Here is an 18,699-nt window from a genome sequence, read left to right as displayed (position 1 = left end):
GACTAATTGTTATGTTGGTAGCCCCGTAGCGCGAGATTTTGAACGAAAACAGCAAGTGAATGACAGCTCGAGATTACTAATTATACTAGGAATCCTGCCCACATCTAAAAATGCATTTTAGGTTTGAACTTGGTTTTTAGAATGAATTCATAATAATAAATTAAACTATCAATGTAAGAAATAACAGCTGCATATCAATAAATCTTCCGTTAAAATAACCGCAAAATCGTCCCTTGACTTATGATCAACATTGCATGAGATTAATCTGAGCATCACCACTCAGTAGGTTTGCTAAAGACACAAAATAATAAGCTAATTTATTCGCTTACGTGACACTAATATCAGAATTGATATTTTAATATTCATATATTTTGTTCAGGTGTTGGCCGTTTACTTTGATAAACACACAAGTTTGGTAGTCTAATTATATACTATGGCCACCTGCGGGAACGCTATATTGTGTAGCAAAATTAAAACCTCCTTGCTCTAAAAACGTTGGCACTAAGACATACATACGCATTTGCCCATATTGGCTTCAGCTACAAATGTTATATGTACCTTCATAGACTATGTCCTAAAATGCAAATGTGTATTGGTTTGAGTTATTCATTTGTTTTTCTATATAAGTTCCATTTATGAAGAGGGTTAATTATGTGTATATGTGGGGTGCACTTTATTTGGGATGAATAACTTGATCACGAAATATATAAGACGTGATGCTATGTATAAATAAAGTTATTTCCGAGGATCAAAGTCAGTATGTCTGAAATTTTCCATGCTTGTTTCATGCTTCATTATTTAATGAAATTATTGTTGATACAGAGAAACGGATTCTGATAAAAAAAATTATTATTAACATTAAGATAAACTGTCAGACCGTAGGGTCTTGTAAGACGCCATTTTGAGAAGGATGAAAAAAGATCCAAATTGTTGTTTTTATTTGAGTTTTATCCACATCATAATGCCACTCGAAAGATCTTCTTTCCGTTTTATATACTTTATTCACAGTGTCACCCTAAGACAATTTTCACACCAGGACTTGCTTGTTATACCAAACTTTTAGCTGCGTTTCAACTTCTACTGCCCTGTAAATGTCATGGCGGATTTCTTCTCTTCACAGAATAATATTAAATTCTCAAATTATTCGTTTCAGACTTCGCTAATATTTTCCTTAATCAATCCTACTCAAACAAGAAACAGGAGCTGGACAGGATCTCGAAACTTTTCTTTGCAGCTTTATTATATTTTGGGAGCATAACGACTTTCAGTAATATTACACAATAATCGCTTATAGAAATCAGACTCAGTAGTCTAGGTAAGTAAATTTCTTGAATGACGAAAGGTACTGATCTATATATATATATATATATATATATATATATATATATATATATATATATATATAATAAAAGGAGCCCATAAAAATACCAAAATATAGAGAGAAAAATACTATATTTCAGAGACTGCTGGCTCCCTCTTCAGGTAGATGAATGAGAAAAGTTTACAGAAAAGGTGGTATTTATAACAAGAGATCTATCCACAGGAAAGCCAATTTAGGTCACTCCCGCTGATAATCTTCCTTTAATCTTCTTAAGCGTTGGTTGAATGAAAATCTTGTCGATCACATCTAAATTCCATGCTCCTTTTGAGATGTTCATTACCTGCCTCTCTTTAATTAAGGCCGATTCCATCAATTGACTCTTGTACCGGCAGTTGCTGCTATAAATCATGCATGACAAATTCCAGTTTATTCTATGGTTATGTTCATTTATATGGCTGAAAATAGCTGAGTTCTATTGTCCATACCTAACTGAACGTTTGTGTTGTATTAATCTCTGGGGAAGTGATTTTCCTGTAAATCCGATGAAAGATTGACCACAATCCTGGCATGGGATTTCGTAAACGACTGTGTCCTTGGAGGATGTCTTTTATTGGACGTTAATCAGGGATTTGGCTAAGGTGTTTGGGTAAGTAAATACAATAGGGTTAGATTTTCCGAGGGTCTGAGTAACCGTCATCATCCTGTCGAGGTGTGGAATTTTTATTTTACTGTTGGGTATATCTCTGGTCTTGTCTTGAGGGGGTCGGTAGAAAATTACGTTTGCTTTGTGAATTGCTTTCTAAATTATATGGTTAGGATACTTTAAGGACGAAAGCTGCTTACGAATTAGTTCAAATTCTTTTTCCAGGAAATCTGGGGAACAAATTCGTAAGGCTCTTAAGAACAGGTTGCTGGCTACACATATTTTGATAGCAATGTCGTTATGGCTAAAGTAGTGAATGTATGAAAGTGAGAACGTTGGTTTTCTGTATATGGTAAATTTGTATTCTGTCATGTCTCTGATTATTAAAATATCAAGAAAAGGAATTTTGTTGTCTGTTTCCCATTCAACTTTAAATTTGATGCTGGGCACTACAGCCGTGAAGAGATATGTTAAAAGTAGTGTTACTAGATGCTCTAACTGACCTAAATAAGAAATATGTATCCTGTTCCCTATAGATTTATGATAGCCATCCGTTCGCTAAAAAAGTTAGATGTTATAATAAGTAGATCCGACAAAGACTGCAAAATCTTAATAATGGACAAAGACTTCTACCTCGACAAAATCAACCAACTCCTTAGCGACACAAACACTTAAGACAAACTGACGAAAAATCCCCTCCAAAACGTCCCCACAGAATTTTTTTTTAGGAAAGTAAGATTAATTGGCCAAGACAAAAAGAGTATTGAACTATTAGAGAAATTAAAAGTAATTAATCCTAAACTACCCTACTTTTATGGCCTTCCCAAAACTCACAAAGACAATCTTCCATTCAGACCCATCGTTTCATGTGCCGGAGCTTTCAATTACAAAATTTCTAAATGGTTAGCTGGCCTCCTTTCCCCTTTTTTAGGCACTTTTTCTCACAGTCACATTAAACATTCGGAAGATTTTTGTCACAAATTCAGAGAAGCACATATACCACTTCATAACATAAAACTTTTAAGCCTTGACGTAGATTCCCTATTCACAAAAGTACCAGTACAGGACATTCTTCGGTTTTTGAGGGAAAAATTATCCCCCTATTCAGATCATTTCCCATTGGTGCTTGACAAAATAATAAAGTTAGTTGAATTATGTGCATCTAATAACGTATTTTCATTCGAGGAATCGTTCTATAAGCAAAAATTCGGGTGTAGTATGGGTAGTCCTTTAAGTCCTGTTTTAGCCAATCTGTACATTGAATACTTTGAAACTACAGTGATAAATGCAATAAAACCCAAAAACATGCTGTGGATGAGATATGTAGATGATATTCTAACATTTTGGGATGATAGATGGGGCAATTTTAACTAATTCCTTTCAAAATTAAACGCATTAGTGCCCAGCATCAAATTTAAAGTTGAATAGAAAACAGACAACAAAATTCCTTTTCTTGATGTTTTGATAATCAGAGACATAACAGAATACAAATTTACCATATACAGAAAACCAACGTTCTCACTTTCATACATTCATTACTTTAGCCATCATGACATTGCTATCAAAATAGGTGTAGCCAGCAACCTGTTCTTAAGAGCCTTACGAATTTGTTCCCCAGATTTCCTGGAAAAAGAATTTGAACTAATTCGTAAGCAGCTTTCGTCTTTAAAGTATCCTGACCATATGATTTAGAAAGCAATTCACAAAGCAAACGTAATTTTCTACCGACCCCCTCAAGACAAGACCAGAGATATACCCAACAATAAAATAAAAATTCCTCACCTGGACAGGGATTATGACGGTTACTCAGACCCTCGGAAAATCTAACCCTTTTGCATTTACTTATCCAAACACCTTAGCCAAATCCCTGATTAACGTCCAACAAAAGACATCCCCCAAGGACGCAATCGTTTACGAAATCCCATGACAGGACTCTGACCAATCTTTCATCGGATTTACAGGAAAATCACTTCCCCAGAGATTAATATAACACAAACGGTCAGTTAGTTATGGACAACAGAACTCAGCTATTTTCAACCATATAAATGAACATAACCATAGAATAAACTGGAATTTGTCATGTACAATTTATAGCAGCAACTGCCGGTACAAGAGTCAATTGATGGAATCGGCCTTAATTAAAGAGAGGCAGGTAACGAACATCTCAAAAGGAGCATGGAATTCAGATGTGATCGACAAGCTTTTCATGCAACCAACGCTTAAGAAGATTAAAGGAAGATTATCAGCGGGAGTGACCTAAATTGGCTTTCCTGTGGATAGATCTCTTGGTATAAATACTACCTTTTCTGTAAACTTTTCTCATTCATCTACCTGAAGAGGGAGCCAGCAATCTCTGAAATATAGTATTTTTCTCTCTATATTTTGGTGTTTTTATGGGCTCCTTTCATTAGATGAAATTCTGTTGTAACAGAACATTTTTACCAGTCATATATATATATTATATATATATATATACATATATATATATATATATATATATATATATATATATATATATATATATATATATATCTATATATATATATAATATATATATATATATTAATATATACTATATATAACTAAATTGCATTGCTTCAAAATCATGTTTAATAAATGCTAAAACTAGCAGGCCATGAATTGTATTGCATTTTCTGGCTCTTCCATGCTTTGAGAAAGCAAATAAAAATACCTAAAAATCTAAATATATATATTTCTTAAATCAATGGCAGTCGATTTCAGTTGGAAAAAACTCCAACTTCCATTCTACTTTTCGGATGTGTTTGGTTACCAAAAAGAATAGACTATTAATTTATTCAATTAGATTTTACAAAAAGAATAAATGTTCCCATTCCATCTGTATATGATCGTACAAAATTCTAAGACACAACTGAGTTTCCCCCGTTCATTTCATAACCAATTGTTTTGGTGTGATTATGTTATACTCATAGAGCAGTGGTTCTCAACCTTATTTGGACCATGCACCCTGTCACCATAATTGTCTACCTCAAAAGGTGCATTCCAAGTAATATGCAGCAAAATATTGACATAAACACACAAACTAGCTAGAGGAGAGAAAGCCCGGTATGACCTTTCAGTAGTGTGGATCGATGCACACTTTCTTGTGTGGTCCTAGATCCAGTTTGAGCCTGCCAATTTGTGGTCACAATTCCCCCCACCCCCCCTTAATTTGATATTCCCATCTGGGGCGGGGGTGGTGGTTTCCCCCTGTTTAAGAACCGCTGAATATAGAGGATAAGAGAAAAACAAAAGACAATTATTCCAGTATATTGTTAAAGGTATGGCACAACTGAGGATGACTTAGAAAACCACAATGTCTTCAACACTAATCGAGATGAAGGCATTCTGAGGAGAGTTTAGATTTCCCTGACTTGAGTTTATTACATGGAGGTCTGTGGTCGAGGTAAAGGAGAAAGAAAAGTTCAGACGAAGGGCTAGTGAGGCGTGTTAGGAGCTGCTTCCAAAACGTCTCTGAGATATTTGCAAGGGTTACTGGTTACTGACAGGAGAGGTTTTCCTCTTATCTTAATTCCATTGGTATCTTTAAATTGTCTATATATATATATATATATATATATATATTATATATATGTGTGTGTATATATATATACATATATATACATATGCATATATATATATATATATGTATATATATATATATGTATATATATATATATATATATATATATATGAATAACTTGATCACGAAGTATATAAAAACACGTGATGCTATGTATAAATAAAGGTTTTGCCACGGAGAAAAATGAAAGGCGAAAGAGACAAGAACTTTCGGTCTAATACGACCCTTTACTTAGGCACAAGTTGTGCCTAAGTAAAGGGTCGTGTTAGACCGAAAGTTCTTGGCCCTCTCGCCTTTCATTTTCCTCCGTGGCAAAACCTTTATATATATATATATATATATATATATATATATATATATATATATATATATATATATATCTTGCAGTTCCACAATGGTCCCGTGGGTGAAGTATATAAGAGATCCTCACGTGAAAATGAAAGAAGGAGGTACCAAGACTTTCAACTTTTTATTCCAAAGTCATCTTCAGTACCCTGAAGATGACTTTGGAATAAAAAGTTGAAAGTCTTGGTACCTCCTTCTTTCATTTTCACGTGAGGATCTCTTATATATATATATATATATATATATATATATATATATATATATATATATATATATAATCTAATATAAGGAGCCCATAAAAAACGCTAAAATATAGAAAGTAAGTACTATATTTCAGAGACTGCTGTCTCTCTTTTCAAGTAGGCAATGAGTGGGAGAAGTTACAGAAAAGGCGGTATTTATACCAAGAGATCCATACGCCTTTTCTGTAAGTTTTCTCATTCATTAGCTACCTGAAGAGAGAGAGAGACAACATTCTCTGAAATATAGTATTATATATATATATATATATATATATATATATATATATATATATATATACACACACACACACACACACACACACACACACATATATATATATATATATATATATATATATATATATATAATGTATAAAGATACAAAACTTGTGTTTGGGTACGTTAATGAGACACTAGCATATTCATTTTATAAATCCTGATTTGCAAGATTTTAAAAACGAAACCTTTCAAGGAAGTTGCAGCTCATGAACTTGATTCCCAGATCCTTGCAAATTATGAAGAAAAAGAAGAAGATGAAAAAGGAAACTGGGAAGGGGTAGGGGTAGGTGGAGGAGGGGCTATGTGTAGAAGGGGAGGTAAATAATATCAGTAATGTTTCCAGTGGACGATTTCGTCAGGCATCCGGGAGGAGGCGCTGCAGGGGACCACGTTTACATGAAGAAGAGCTTCTGCCACCAGAACTTCCTCTTATGGGTCCGCCTTCGGGGTAGTTGGTTGCTCGTGGGAGGAAGGAGCAGCCACGACCTGTATGGTACAGGTAATCTACAGATGAGCAATTTACTTTTGGTGACAAAGGACATGTGTTAGTTTAATTGACTTTCTCGATATAGGAAATGTACAAGTTATTTACTTTTGTAACTAAGAAATGTACTATGGAACAGAAACTGTACAAGTTAGTTACTTTAACGACTAAGGAATTTACTGTACGATATATACTCTTATGACTAAGGAATGTACTATGGAACAGAAACTGTACAAGTTAGTTACTTTTACGACTAAGGAATTTACTGTACAAGATATATACTATTATGACTAAGGAATGTACTATGGAACAAAAAATGTACAAGTTAGTTACTTTTACGACTAAGGAATTTACTGTACAAGTTATTTACTCTTATGACTAAGGAATGTACTATGGAACAGAAAATGTACAAGTTAGTTACTTTTATGACTAAGGAATATACTATGGAACAGAAATGTACAAGTCTGTTACTTTATGACTAGTAATATGGAACAGAAAAAGTACAAGTTAGTTATTTTTATGACTAAGGAATGTACTATGGAACAGAAACTGTGCAAGTTATTCACTTTTATGACTAAGGAATCAAGTTATTTGCTTTTATAATCTAGTAACGCATTATGGAACAGGAAATGTACAATTTATTCGCGTCTGTTATGGAAGCCACATACAGGCTATTTACCTCCATGACGCAGGAAATGTACAATTAAGTTTCTCCTGTGAGAGAAATGTCTATACAGGCTGTCTATACTTTTATGAGACGGGAAAGGTGTGGTTTATTTAACACAGTCGTATTTGGAACCTTTTCAGGAAGGTCCGTACTTGGTTACGGTTCGAGGATATAGTTAAGCCTATCTTTGAAATAACTATCAATATTTTACAGCTGTCGTGTAAGAAATTGGAGGTCTTGGGGTAGTAGACTTAGTCATAGCAAGAACCTTTTATTTCGGTTTATTGTTTATGTTTAAACAGTATGCATGTGTCCCATTTAGATGATAATCTCATTCCGTATATTATTGCGAAAATTTTGTACCTTAGAAGATAATGGTTCTTTGCATATGCAAGGAAGAACGATTCTTGCAGATTATTGCTTGGTCTGTTGACCTTCAAAACGATTAGTAACATTAGAACAGCTGAAAATAGCTATTCATGTTTTTTTTTCTTTGAAGAACATAGTTGCCTCCTTTACATTAGTCTATGCCCTAAAAGAATCGTAGTATCCCTTTGACCAATTTTTACCTTGAAGGGCTTGGTGACCCCGTCATAGTGGTCGATGCCCCTGAATAGTGTCTTGTAATGTCCCTCGTGGGTGATGCGATAGGTTCCCTCCGGAGTGTCCGCCGGAATGTCCCATTTAACGGTAGCCACGCTCGTTCCGAGGAGGGAAGACACACGCTCCCAGATGAACCTGCGAGAAGAAGAAGAAAAAGAGATCTTTCTTGGTCAGCTGTTGACTGTGGGAAAGGGTAATAAGATTCATGTAAACTGGATAACAAAAAAAAAAAAGAAGTAGAGAGTATTAAAGGATTGTCGTCGATGAAGCCCGATAGTAACAGACAGACGCTGGGGGCTCAATAGACGCAGAATTTCGAAGACCCTGTATTGAAAGTCACATTCATACGTTCATTTTCTATTTTCTGAGCCTTTCTAACTTTTTTGTCTTTGTTTACCATCTAAGTATTTTAAAACTACAATTAAATAACTAATGGCATTGACCACGGGTGACTTACGTTATCCGCTAAAGGATACAATGTTGATACAGGTGTTGAGGTCTGGGTTCTATTGTCTTTTACACTGTACACAATATTAGCTACAGATGACCTTCCATTTTGAGTGAGGTTATGGTACTGTATGTAAATGCATGATAATACCACTATCGTTGGATATCTTACGCTTACAACACACTGAAAATGGCCTATTTGTGAACTCAGTATCACTTACGAAAAAATAATAATAATAAATAGATTAAGAGTTACAAAATACAAGTAAGTTCCTATAAGCCTACTTGACTTATTTTTGTTCTTTTTTATTTACATGGCGGCATATGCTGACTTAATTTCCATGTCACATCTATGGCAATCATGATCCATGAGTCATATGGTTGCATCTATCATAGCCTTCCTGGCCTCCTTTCTTAAAACGTTAACCTGATACAATAGACCTACCTGGTTTCCCAGCTTGCGTCAGTGGCTATCGTCACCCATGAGTCATCAGGCTGCAATTGTTGGACCTTCAAGAAAGAACCACCTAGCATCACGTTATTCCGGGGATGTCCGGAAACCTGTATACAAAGGGGATTAACTTAATGATAAGTGCTGGAATGAGGAGGGTAACCATATAGCCTCTATTCAAAGTTGTCTGTAAGGCGGTTGTCTTCGAGTCAGTTGGAGGTCTGCTGGAAAAGCTAGTCTTACTCATAGGATATGTTTCTTTACCATTTACAATTTTGTTGATTTTTTCTTTTGTTAATAAAAATTTAATATGAAAAACATCAGAAACTGACTATTTTCCCTTTATTTTCTTTTATGTAACTGACAGCAAAAGAAAGGAGGAAATTATACGAAACCAGTTTCATTAATTGAAAGAGAATAATTTGAACCGCCCTGTGAAAAGTCGTTTCTGTCATCAGGATTCACCAAAAGAAGAATGATTGTTTGAAAAAATACTTACGAACTTAGCACTGACAGTCTCTCCAATGTAAGCCAAGGGGTAAGGGTTCGCAATAACGTCACCAAACGCAGATCCAGGTTGCGTTCCGTCATAGATGACTCCAGGTAGTAGACTCATAACATTTTTGCTCATGTCGGGTGAAGGAGGACCTGGTGGGATACTTTCGCCCTGTGTATGGAGAAAAATAATGAAAATACAGTATCAGTCAATATTCTGACATCTAAAAGACCTCCAACGGCAAAGCCAACATGAAAACGCAGCTTCAATATAGTCCTGATACCTTTAGTCCTAATAAGAAGAGAGTACAAGATTTCAACGTGCAAGCTCAATCATTAAAGAAAGGTTGAATAATACAGGGAGTCCATAAAGTCCCAGAAACCATTCTGAGCAATAAATATTTGTAATGGTACCGAGACTTTATGGACACCCGGTATTTTGAGCTTGTGTTGGTTAAACCTGGCACTGAGAAGCAAGTAAAATTTTAAAAAGAAGTCTCACCCTGAGCATTGCGGCAGTGAGGTAGGAATATTGTTGCAAGTAAGCGGAACAAGTGTGTGGACCAAAGATAGTAGAGGCTGCTTCGTATCTTTGGACCTGGTACTCCTCAAAGGTGGCTATGTAGTGGGAATAGACGTTTGAATGTCCTGCTATGACTGGGATGGTATCTGGAAGGCCTTCTTCCATAGCTGTTGCTGACACCTTGGGAAAATGAAGACGGGGAGTCATTGTATAGCAGTGTATGGTCTTAAACTTTCCAGAAAAAGAACTTTGAGACATTCGTGCGTTTATCAATAATTTTCCATCTAAAGAAATGCATATCTACCACTTAGCACTAATAACAAATGCTATACTTGCTAGAGACTTTGACAGTTTTATGAAAATAGTTCTAAAATAGGCCTAACAAGTATAGACATTTAACAACGTAAGCCATCATTCAATCGAATTAATACTTCAAAATACACTAGAGTAAACAATATATATTATGTTTGTGATACCTGATTTCGAAGCCTCCTTCCGCACATTGTGGTGAATTCCCCAGGCACAGGCAATATCAGGAAGTTTCCAATCCGCCCAACTTGAGTGTCCATGATGCGTGGATGCCAAGCGTATGGGAAATTGATCTGGAAGACGAGATAGTTATAACAAGAGCCCAGTTTGTAAGACAAATTGAACTGTTCTCACTCTTGAAACACAAAGTGATAAGATATAGATTAATTTATTGGTAAGGCAAAAGAGAACATAGTTTGAAGAGACCTCACCTCGCCTGTGTCCAGCAAGATAGGCTTTGGATAATGGCAGTCGATCTGTTCTTGTGATGGCTTATGCAGGAAAGCAGACACCATATCCCAGAATGGATTCCCTTCTGTCGTACCCTGCTTGAAGTCGAAGGCGCCCGGACCGTCAATTGTCCCGGCGGCGAAACTGTACCCGAGGGCTGGCAGGCACGTTTTAGCCTTCAAGAAAATGACTGTTTATGGTTTGTTGATTTTTAACATTAATTTTGCAAACTGGCGTGGCAGCCAGCCAGACGTTGAAAATTCCATATTTCTACTTTCTGATTCATGTTAAATGTCCTAAATGAAACATGAAAAGAAGAAAACACAAGACATTTTCAGAATACGAAATTAAGTAGTGCCAGGCACTAAGCAATCCCGAAAGGCCTTCAGTTATCAACCAGTAGACCAGCACACTTAATTTGCTGTATAACCGATATTTCTCAACTTCGAGAGAGAAAATGCTAAGATAATGAAAAGAGCTAGACATTTGCATTTTAAATGCAGCTCGTTTCCTGTGTGTGGCAAGAAAGGTGGTGAACTGTGACCTTGCTTTCGTTATTGGTTAGTGCTAATTCGACAGAACAGGCGGGAATTTTGCTATATGAAATTTAAACCGATACTACCGTCATGGGCGCTGACATTTAAACGGAGACAAAACAGAAACAACACCAAAAGGTGGAAATGGATCTTGTCCTACCGTCGTTCCGTCGTCAAAGCGAACGGTGTAATCTCCCATGTCGATGTTCTGCTGAGCATATTGAACTGGGCCGGATAACTTCATCATATCTGGCTGGTTGTACAGCTCCTGTAGAATTACAGGTAAAAAGTGAGATCTTAAATAAAATGTTTTGTACTTGCACTTGCAAACAAGTAAATTCACTACAGATCAGTTTTATTGTCTTGCATATTTAACTAAAATAATTTAGAGAAAACGTTTACCGCCATTTATTCTTTTAGACTTCTGTTAGCTTCGGTTTCCAAATCTCTTGGGAAAGGCTCTGCCATAACCTACATATATATATATATATATATATATATATATATATATATATATTATATATATATATATTTGTGTGTGTGTGTGTATAGTACTATCCCAGCCGAAGGATCCACACTGTTTTCATATCACGCTCTCCATCCGAATAGAATAGCATGTGACTCACCTTCGCTTTGGCGTACTGGTTATAACCGATGATTTTGGTGCTCTCCATCATGTCACGGCCAGGGCCGAAAGCGATGCAGTTTTTGACGCGTCCGTCGCAAGTGGAGTCCATGTCACACGGAAGACCCGTGTCGATGCATTTGGGTCCCTTCGTGTTGGGGCTGACGTCGCCACAGTTGGATTGGGCAAATGCGGCCACGAAGCTTCCCTGTTATGGATTACGCGTGTGTGTATGATTCATATGCATATACAGTATAACAGACATGTATATCTACTAGCAATTTACCAATCCTTACTAAAAGCATATTCATCTGCTGCTTCATATAAGTGACTCGGTAGTGTTTTTTAACTATTATGTATGATAAAATCATAAAGTAACTAAGTCTACGGCATAACCAGCCCCCGTTTCACGGGCAGAACCAGCTCCGTTTCTAGGAATCCCTTCTCACCCCCACCCCCTTCGGAGGTAGGTGGGCAGTAGGATGACACCCCATTATAAACCATCTTGTGGGTCCCCACTATAACCCTGCCAAAATGCATGCCCATCGGACCAGTCGTTTGGCCGTGATTGAATGACAGACGGACGGACGGACATTACGCCCATTATAAATAGTATAGTAAGATATGAAAGTTAACTCACTTCCGGTAATGCAGTCTATCGTACTTGTTCAATGATTATTTTAAACTCTACAATTGCGAGGACAATTAATAAAACCCTTCACATTACTAAAATACATAACAAAAGTAGACAGTAACCTATTTACGTTAAACGAAAACCAGACAACAAATTATGGATGGAAACTAGAACTGAAGAGATACAACACATCCCATTGTGGGAACTTCTTTACCTACAAGATATGTGACACATGGAATAAACTGCCACCACAAGTTGTAAACAGCAACAGTGTGGAAGAGTTTATAAGAAAGTTAGACAAAATCATTAGGAAACTGTGAATGAACAATAAAACCTGCTCCTACAGATAATTTTATGGGATTATTATTTTATCTATATATATATATATACTATATATATATATTATATATATATATATATATATATATATATATATATATATATAGAGAGAGAGAGAGAGAGAGACGAGAGAGAGAGAGAGAGAGAGAGAAGAGCCGTTGATCATATCCGCAAATCAAAGACCATGACATCATTCTAAAAAGACCTTCAACTACAAAGAAGCAAATCGAACGAAGCCACATTTGACAACGAGTCGTGTATCTTGGTCGTATTCAACGCTCCCGCTCCCAGAGGTCTCTGCCGCCCCCCCCCCCCCACCCCAACCCCCTCTCTCCCTCACTCACTTCTTCTTCTTCTTCTTACCTGTCCCGGTAGGGCTCCCGGGTTCATGTCTTTCTCGAATAGCTGCGAGGCGTAGCCTTTGTTGTCGCCGGAGATGAGGGCGTTTGTGTTGTTCATTGACGTTGGGTGAACTGCGAACCAGTTAATCATTCTGGAATAGATAAGAGCTTCGTTTTTGAATGCTTATTTGGTAAACGGATGAGACTGCATGCGTGCATACGTACGTTTAGTCGTGTCTTGTGTTTTATGCGTAGTTGCAAAGTGAATTAGTCTATCACTTAGGAAGACTTTCAAGTATGTATATAGTTAGTTTGAAATCGATTAAAATTTCTGCTCATGAATATTGTATATAAATACACACACACACTTATATATATATATATATATAGTATATATATATATATATATATATATATATATATATAATATTATATATAATATGCCTGTTGTGACTAGATGTAAAGCATTAGCACTAACACTTACAAATAAGGTAAAAACATTGTAGTGAAGGCTGGGATAGCTATGAGGACAAACCTTGAATTTTACAGCACATGGACATCATATTTATTTTTAAAAAATTTACGGTTACAGAGGTATAATTATCTTGCTCTAAAGAGGAAAGAACTCGCTTAGGTCTGCAATTAGAGAATAAATGCTATTGTAAGGACTAGGCAGAGAGGCAGGTTTCTGGATACTGATGATTTATTACTGTTGTTTTAGATTTAACTGGCCGTATACCAGCACGGGCTCTTGCTCCTAGAGCAGCCCGTAACTTTTATTACAGATAAACAAGGCTTATAAACATGGCTGGGGACGGATATGTATATTCAGTTTTTTCCATCTGTCCACCCGCCTGTGGTGTTTGCGTATGGTAACATTGCGTCCCAGGCTTTAGATAGTTACGCCATGTGTAAGTTTTAGGTAAATAAAAGGATATCTGGGTGTATATTTGCAACTGAAAACTGTTTTAATAATTTACTGTATGCGAATTACACCGTTAATATTCGAAATAGGATGTTGTTATTATTGTTGAATGTAGGCTGAATGTAACTATCTAAAGACCGGAACGCAGTGTTACCATACGCAAACACCACTGGCGGGTGGACAGATAGAAAAAAAAAAAAAAAAAAAAAAAAAAACGAAATATAGTGCCCGACCCGCAGCGAGAGAAAACCGACTCGGGGCCAGCCGATTTGTTTCTTCACTAACACTTAAACGTCAATAACTACAGACGCAGTCTGCGCACATACATGATAATTACATCGTCGGAAAGGCCGGAGAATTCTCTACAGAATGACATAAGTAGGAAATTGGCAAATCGTTGTAGTGAAATAAAAATAGTGAAGGACGTTGCCCTTACACTTGTTTACTGGTAATTCTGTTTTGTCGTAACTAATTTCACCCTGGTTAAGGATGATGCACAAGATGTACTATTCATAATGCAGGTTGTGTGTGCGTGTGACACTTAGATGATAAACGTCTGATGCAGTTCCACCCTGTGGGATGAGGCCATCATATTCATAATTCATGATGAACCGTTGCAGTATATTCATAGTCTGACAGAGAAATGGTCATCATCATATGTTATTTATTTTCTCTTTGTTCCTCTCCCATTGTCAATCCCCAGCTGAAACCTACTACAGTCGACTGACCACCATATGCATAATTGAAAGCAAAGTTCAACGTGAAGCACCAAAGGTTTTAGATGAAATGGTAATTTCTAATCGCTTGATATTTTTACGTGATATGATCTTGACGCAATTTTACAATTCATATGCACACCCCTACACACACACACACACACACACACACACACACACACACACACATATATATATATATATATATATATATATATATATATATATATATAGAGAGAGAGAGAGAGAGAGAGAGAGAGAGAGAGAGAGAGAGAGAGAGTGACTTTTCCACCAGATACTTATATGTAATTGCAATAACCAACATGCCCTCTTATTTTCTCGAATTCTTCGCACTTTTTGGATACGCTTGTCACTACGAAGCCTGAAATCCAGTCGCAAGAATATATGTAGCAATTCTGGTCTCCGTAGCAGGAATCGAACCCGCATTCAGAATATCAGAACGAAGACACGCTACCTACCTAACCACGAGAAGGCTAAAGTCGACTGCTGCTCATACATACATACTTAAACAGAAACATTAATCTACAAAATTATGTAGTTTATTGATATAATTTGCTCTACTTCGGTAATATTATGTATTGTTATTATTTCAGTAGATGAAATCTATTCACATGGAACAAGTATACCAAAGGGGCCATTGACTTGAAATTCAAACTTCCAAATGATGCTGGTTTCAACCTCCCACCGGAGACCCCACCCTGCAGCAGTAACTGATCAGGATACAGAGCCAGTGATTATTTTATCACCTTGGGGAGACGCGAACCCACAACATCTGAGTGGCATGCCACGACACTAACCACTATTCCCGCGGACCAGTACGGATCGAAGACTTGCAATGACGGCGGTAACCATTTGGCTCAAGTCCCCCCAGGGTACCAAATCGTTTATCCCCTGTAGGGAGGTAGTGCCGTCAGTGGGCCTCATGCGGTGCACTGTAGGCATTATTTATGGTTCTTTGCAGCGTGCCTTCGGATCCTGGCTGCAACCACTTTTGTTCCTTTTACTGTACCTCCTTTCATATTATCTTTCTTCCATCTTACTTTCCACCCACTCCTAATAGTACTTGATTCTTAGTGCAACTGCTTTGAGGTTTTCCTCCTGTTACACCTTTCAAACCTCTTACTCTCAATTTATTTTCAGCTTTGAATGACCTCATAGGTCCTAGTGCTTGGCCATTGGCCTAAATTCTGTATTCAACTCAAATCGTCTATCAGGAATAATTCCTCGTCGGTGATATTCCCGAAATAGTTTGAGTTGGATAGAATAATAAAATGTCACGGCGATGTGATAAGAATTCATACATACATACATACATATTCATTCATACATATTGAGGCCTTTTCCCCCTCACCCATATCAGTTCCGTCATCGGCCACGAATTTGAGGAGTGTCATCGTCTTGTCGGTGTCGTAGGCGTACTTGGCCCTCTCCTCCTCCGGGTTGTTGAGGTACCCCGTGGGGGAGCGGTTGATGGACGAGTCCAGGAGCTCACCGCTGGACACGTACAGGTAGCCGGGACGTACGTTCTCGTGCGCCATCTGGATACTCTGAAAGGAGATGGTTAAAATGGCTTATGGCTCTGCAAACATAGCGAGTGAGATTATAAACATGTGATCGAAACTTGGGGACTTCGATGCATGTTTGTAGTACGGGATATTAGCTACCCTAGCGTGATCGCTTAGACAAACGCGCATTCTTCCACTTGACATGATTTAAAGGCCTGGATTGTCTGATTCCTTCCCCGTGACATAAATGAAAGGTCTGGAATGTCTGATTTCTTCGCCGTGACATAATTTAAAGGCCTGAAATGTCAGACTCCTTCCCCTTGACATGATTTAAAGGTCTGGAATGTGTGATGCCTTCCCCATGACTTGATTTAAAGGCCTGGAATGTCTGATTCATTAACTATGACATGATTTAAAGGTATGGAATATCTGAGTCCTTCCCCCTGACATGATGTAAAGTCCTGGAATGTCTGATTCCTCCCCTGTGACATGATTTAAAGGTCTGGAATGTCTGATTTCTTCCCCATGACATGATTTAAAGGCCTGGAATGTCTGAATCCTTCCCCCTGACATGATTTAAAGGTGTGGAATGTCAGACTCCCTCCCCTTGACATGATTCAAAGGTCTGGAATGTCTGATGCCTCCCCGTGACATAATTTGAAGGCCTGGAATGACTGATTCCTTCCCCCTGACATGATGTAAAGTCCTGGAATGTATAATTCCTCCCCTGTGACATGATTTGAAGGTCTGGAATGTTTGATTTCTTCCCCGTGACATGATTTAAAGGCCTGGAATGTCTGATTCCTCCCATGTGACATGATTTAAAGGTGTGGAATGTCTGATTTCTTCCCCGTGACATGATTTAAAGGCCTGGAATGTCTGACTCGTTCCCCTTGACATGATGTAAAGTCCTGGAATGTCTGATTCCTCCCCTGTGACATGATCTAAAGGTCTGGAATGTCTGATTCCTCCTTCGTGACATGATTTAAAGGTCTGGAATGTCTGACTCCTCCTTCGTGACATGATTTAAAGGTCTGGAATGTCTGATTCCTCCCCTGTGATGTGATTTAAAGGCCTGGAATGTCTTATTCCTCCCCTGCGACATGATTTAAAGGTCTGGAATGTCTGATTCCTTCCCTGTGACATGATTTAAAGGCCTAGAATGTCTGATTCCTCCTTCGTGACATGATTTAAAGCCTGTAATATCTGATTCTTCCTTCGTGACATGATTTAAAGCCCTAGAATGTGTGATTCCTCCTTCGTGACATGATTTAAAAGTCTGGAATGTCTGATTCCTTCCCGAGACATGTTTTAAAGGCCTGGAATGTCTGATTACTCCTTCGTGACATGATTTAAAGGCCTGGAATGTCTGATTCCTTCTTCATGACATGATTGAAAGGTCTGGAATGTCTGATTCCTTCCCCCAGACATGATTTAAAGGCCTGGAATGTCTGATTACTCCTTCGTGACATGATTTAAAGGTCTGGAATGTCTGATTTCTTCCCCGTGACATAATTTAAAAGCCAGGAATGTCAGACTCGTTCCCCTTGACATGATTTAAAGGCCTGGAATGTCTGATTCCTATTTCCTAATATGATTTAAAAGTCTGGAATGTCTGATTCCTTCCCCGTGACATGATATAAAGTCCTGGAATGTCTGATTCCTATTTCCTAATATGATTTAAAAGTCTGGAATGTCTGATTCCTTCCCCCAGACATGATTTAAAGTCCTGGAATGTCTGATTCCTTCCCCGTGACATGATTTAAAGGCCTGGAATGTCTGATTCCTTCCCCGTGACATGATTTAAAGGCCTGGAATGTCTGACTCTTTCTTCGTGACATGATTCAAAAGTCTGGAATGTCTGATTCCTTCCTCTTGACATGATTTAAAGTCCTGGAATGTCTGATTCCTATTTCCTAATATGATTTAAAGGTCTGGAATGTCTGATTCCTTCTTTGTCATGATTTAAAAGTTTGGAATGTCTGATTCCTTCTTTGTCATGATTTAAAGGTCTGGAATGTCTGATTCCTTCTTTGTCATGATTTAAAAGTTTGGAATGTCTGATTCCTTCCTCATATCATGATTTAAAGTCCTGGAATGTCTGATTCCTTCCTCGTGACGGGATTTAAAAGCCTGGAATGTCTGATTCCTTCTTCGTGACATGATTTAAAAGCCTGGAATGTCTGATTCCTTCCCA

The 18,699-nt window shown here is 37.5% G+C and overlaps 1 protein-coding gene across 2 annotated transcripts in view; it reads right to left on the bottom strand.

The window, feature by feature from the left end:
* Nucleotides 1–6,465: 6,465 nt before the first annotated feature.
* The window catches only part of LOC135200310 (uncharacterized), a 108,269-nt gene continuing 96,035 nt past the window's right edge, over nucleotides 6,466–18,699 (bottom strand). Inside the window, exons 5-15 of one of the 2 annotated variants that reach the window (XM_064228857.1) lie at nucleotides 16,349–16,544; nucleotides 13,358–13,488; nucleotides 12,023–12,229; nucleotides 11,557–11,664; nucleotides 10,842–11,036; nucleotides 10,578–10,703; nucleotides 10,081–10,281; nucleotides 9,583–9,750; nucleotides 9,078–9,193; nucleotides 8,152–8,320; nucleotides 6,466–6,917 (exon numbers count right to left, since the gene is read on the bottom strand). In XM_064228857.1, coding sequence (XP_064084927.1) covers nucleotides 6,861–6,917; nucleotides 8,152–8,320; nucleotides 9,078–9,193; nucleotides 9,583–9,750; nucleotides 10,081–10,281; nucleotides 10,578–10,703; nucleotides 10,842–11,036; nucleotides 11,557–11,664; nucleotides 12,023–12,229; nucleotides 13,358–13,488; nucleotides 16,349–16,544 — 1,674 coding nt within the window. In that variant the 3' untranslated portion in view covers nucleotides 6,466–6,860. The remainder of the gene's footprint in view (nucleotides 6,918–8,151; nucleotides 8,321–9,077; nucleotides 9,194–9,582; nucleotides 9,751–10,080; nucleotides 10,282–10,577; nucleotides 10,704–10,841; nucleotides 11,037–11,556; nucleotides 11,665–12,022; nucleotides 12,230–13,357; nucleotides 13,489–16,348; nucleotides 16,545–18,699) is intronic. The other variant, XM_064228856.1, reaches the window with a different exon arrangement.

Source organism: Macrobrachium nipponense, chromosome 26 (assembly GCF_015104395.2).
Source record: "Macrobrachium nipponense isolate FS-2020 chromosome 26, ASM1510439v2, whole genome shotgun sequence".
Taxonomy (NCBI): Eukaryota; Metazoa; Arthropoda; class Malacostraca; order Decapoda; family Palaemonidae; genus Macrobrachium; species Macrobrachium nipponense.
This window is presented reverse-complemented; position numbering and strand designations above follow the sequence as displayed.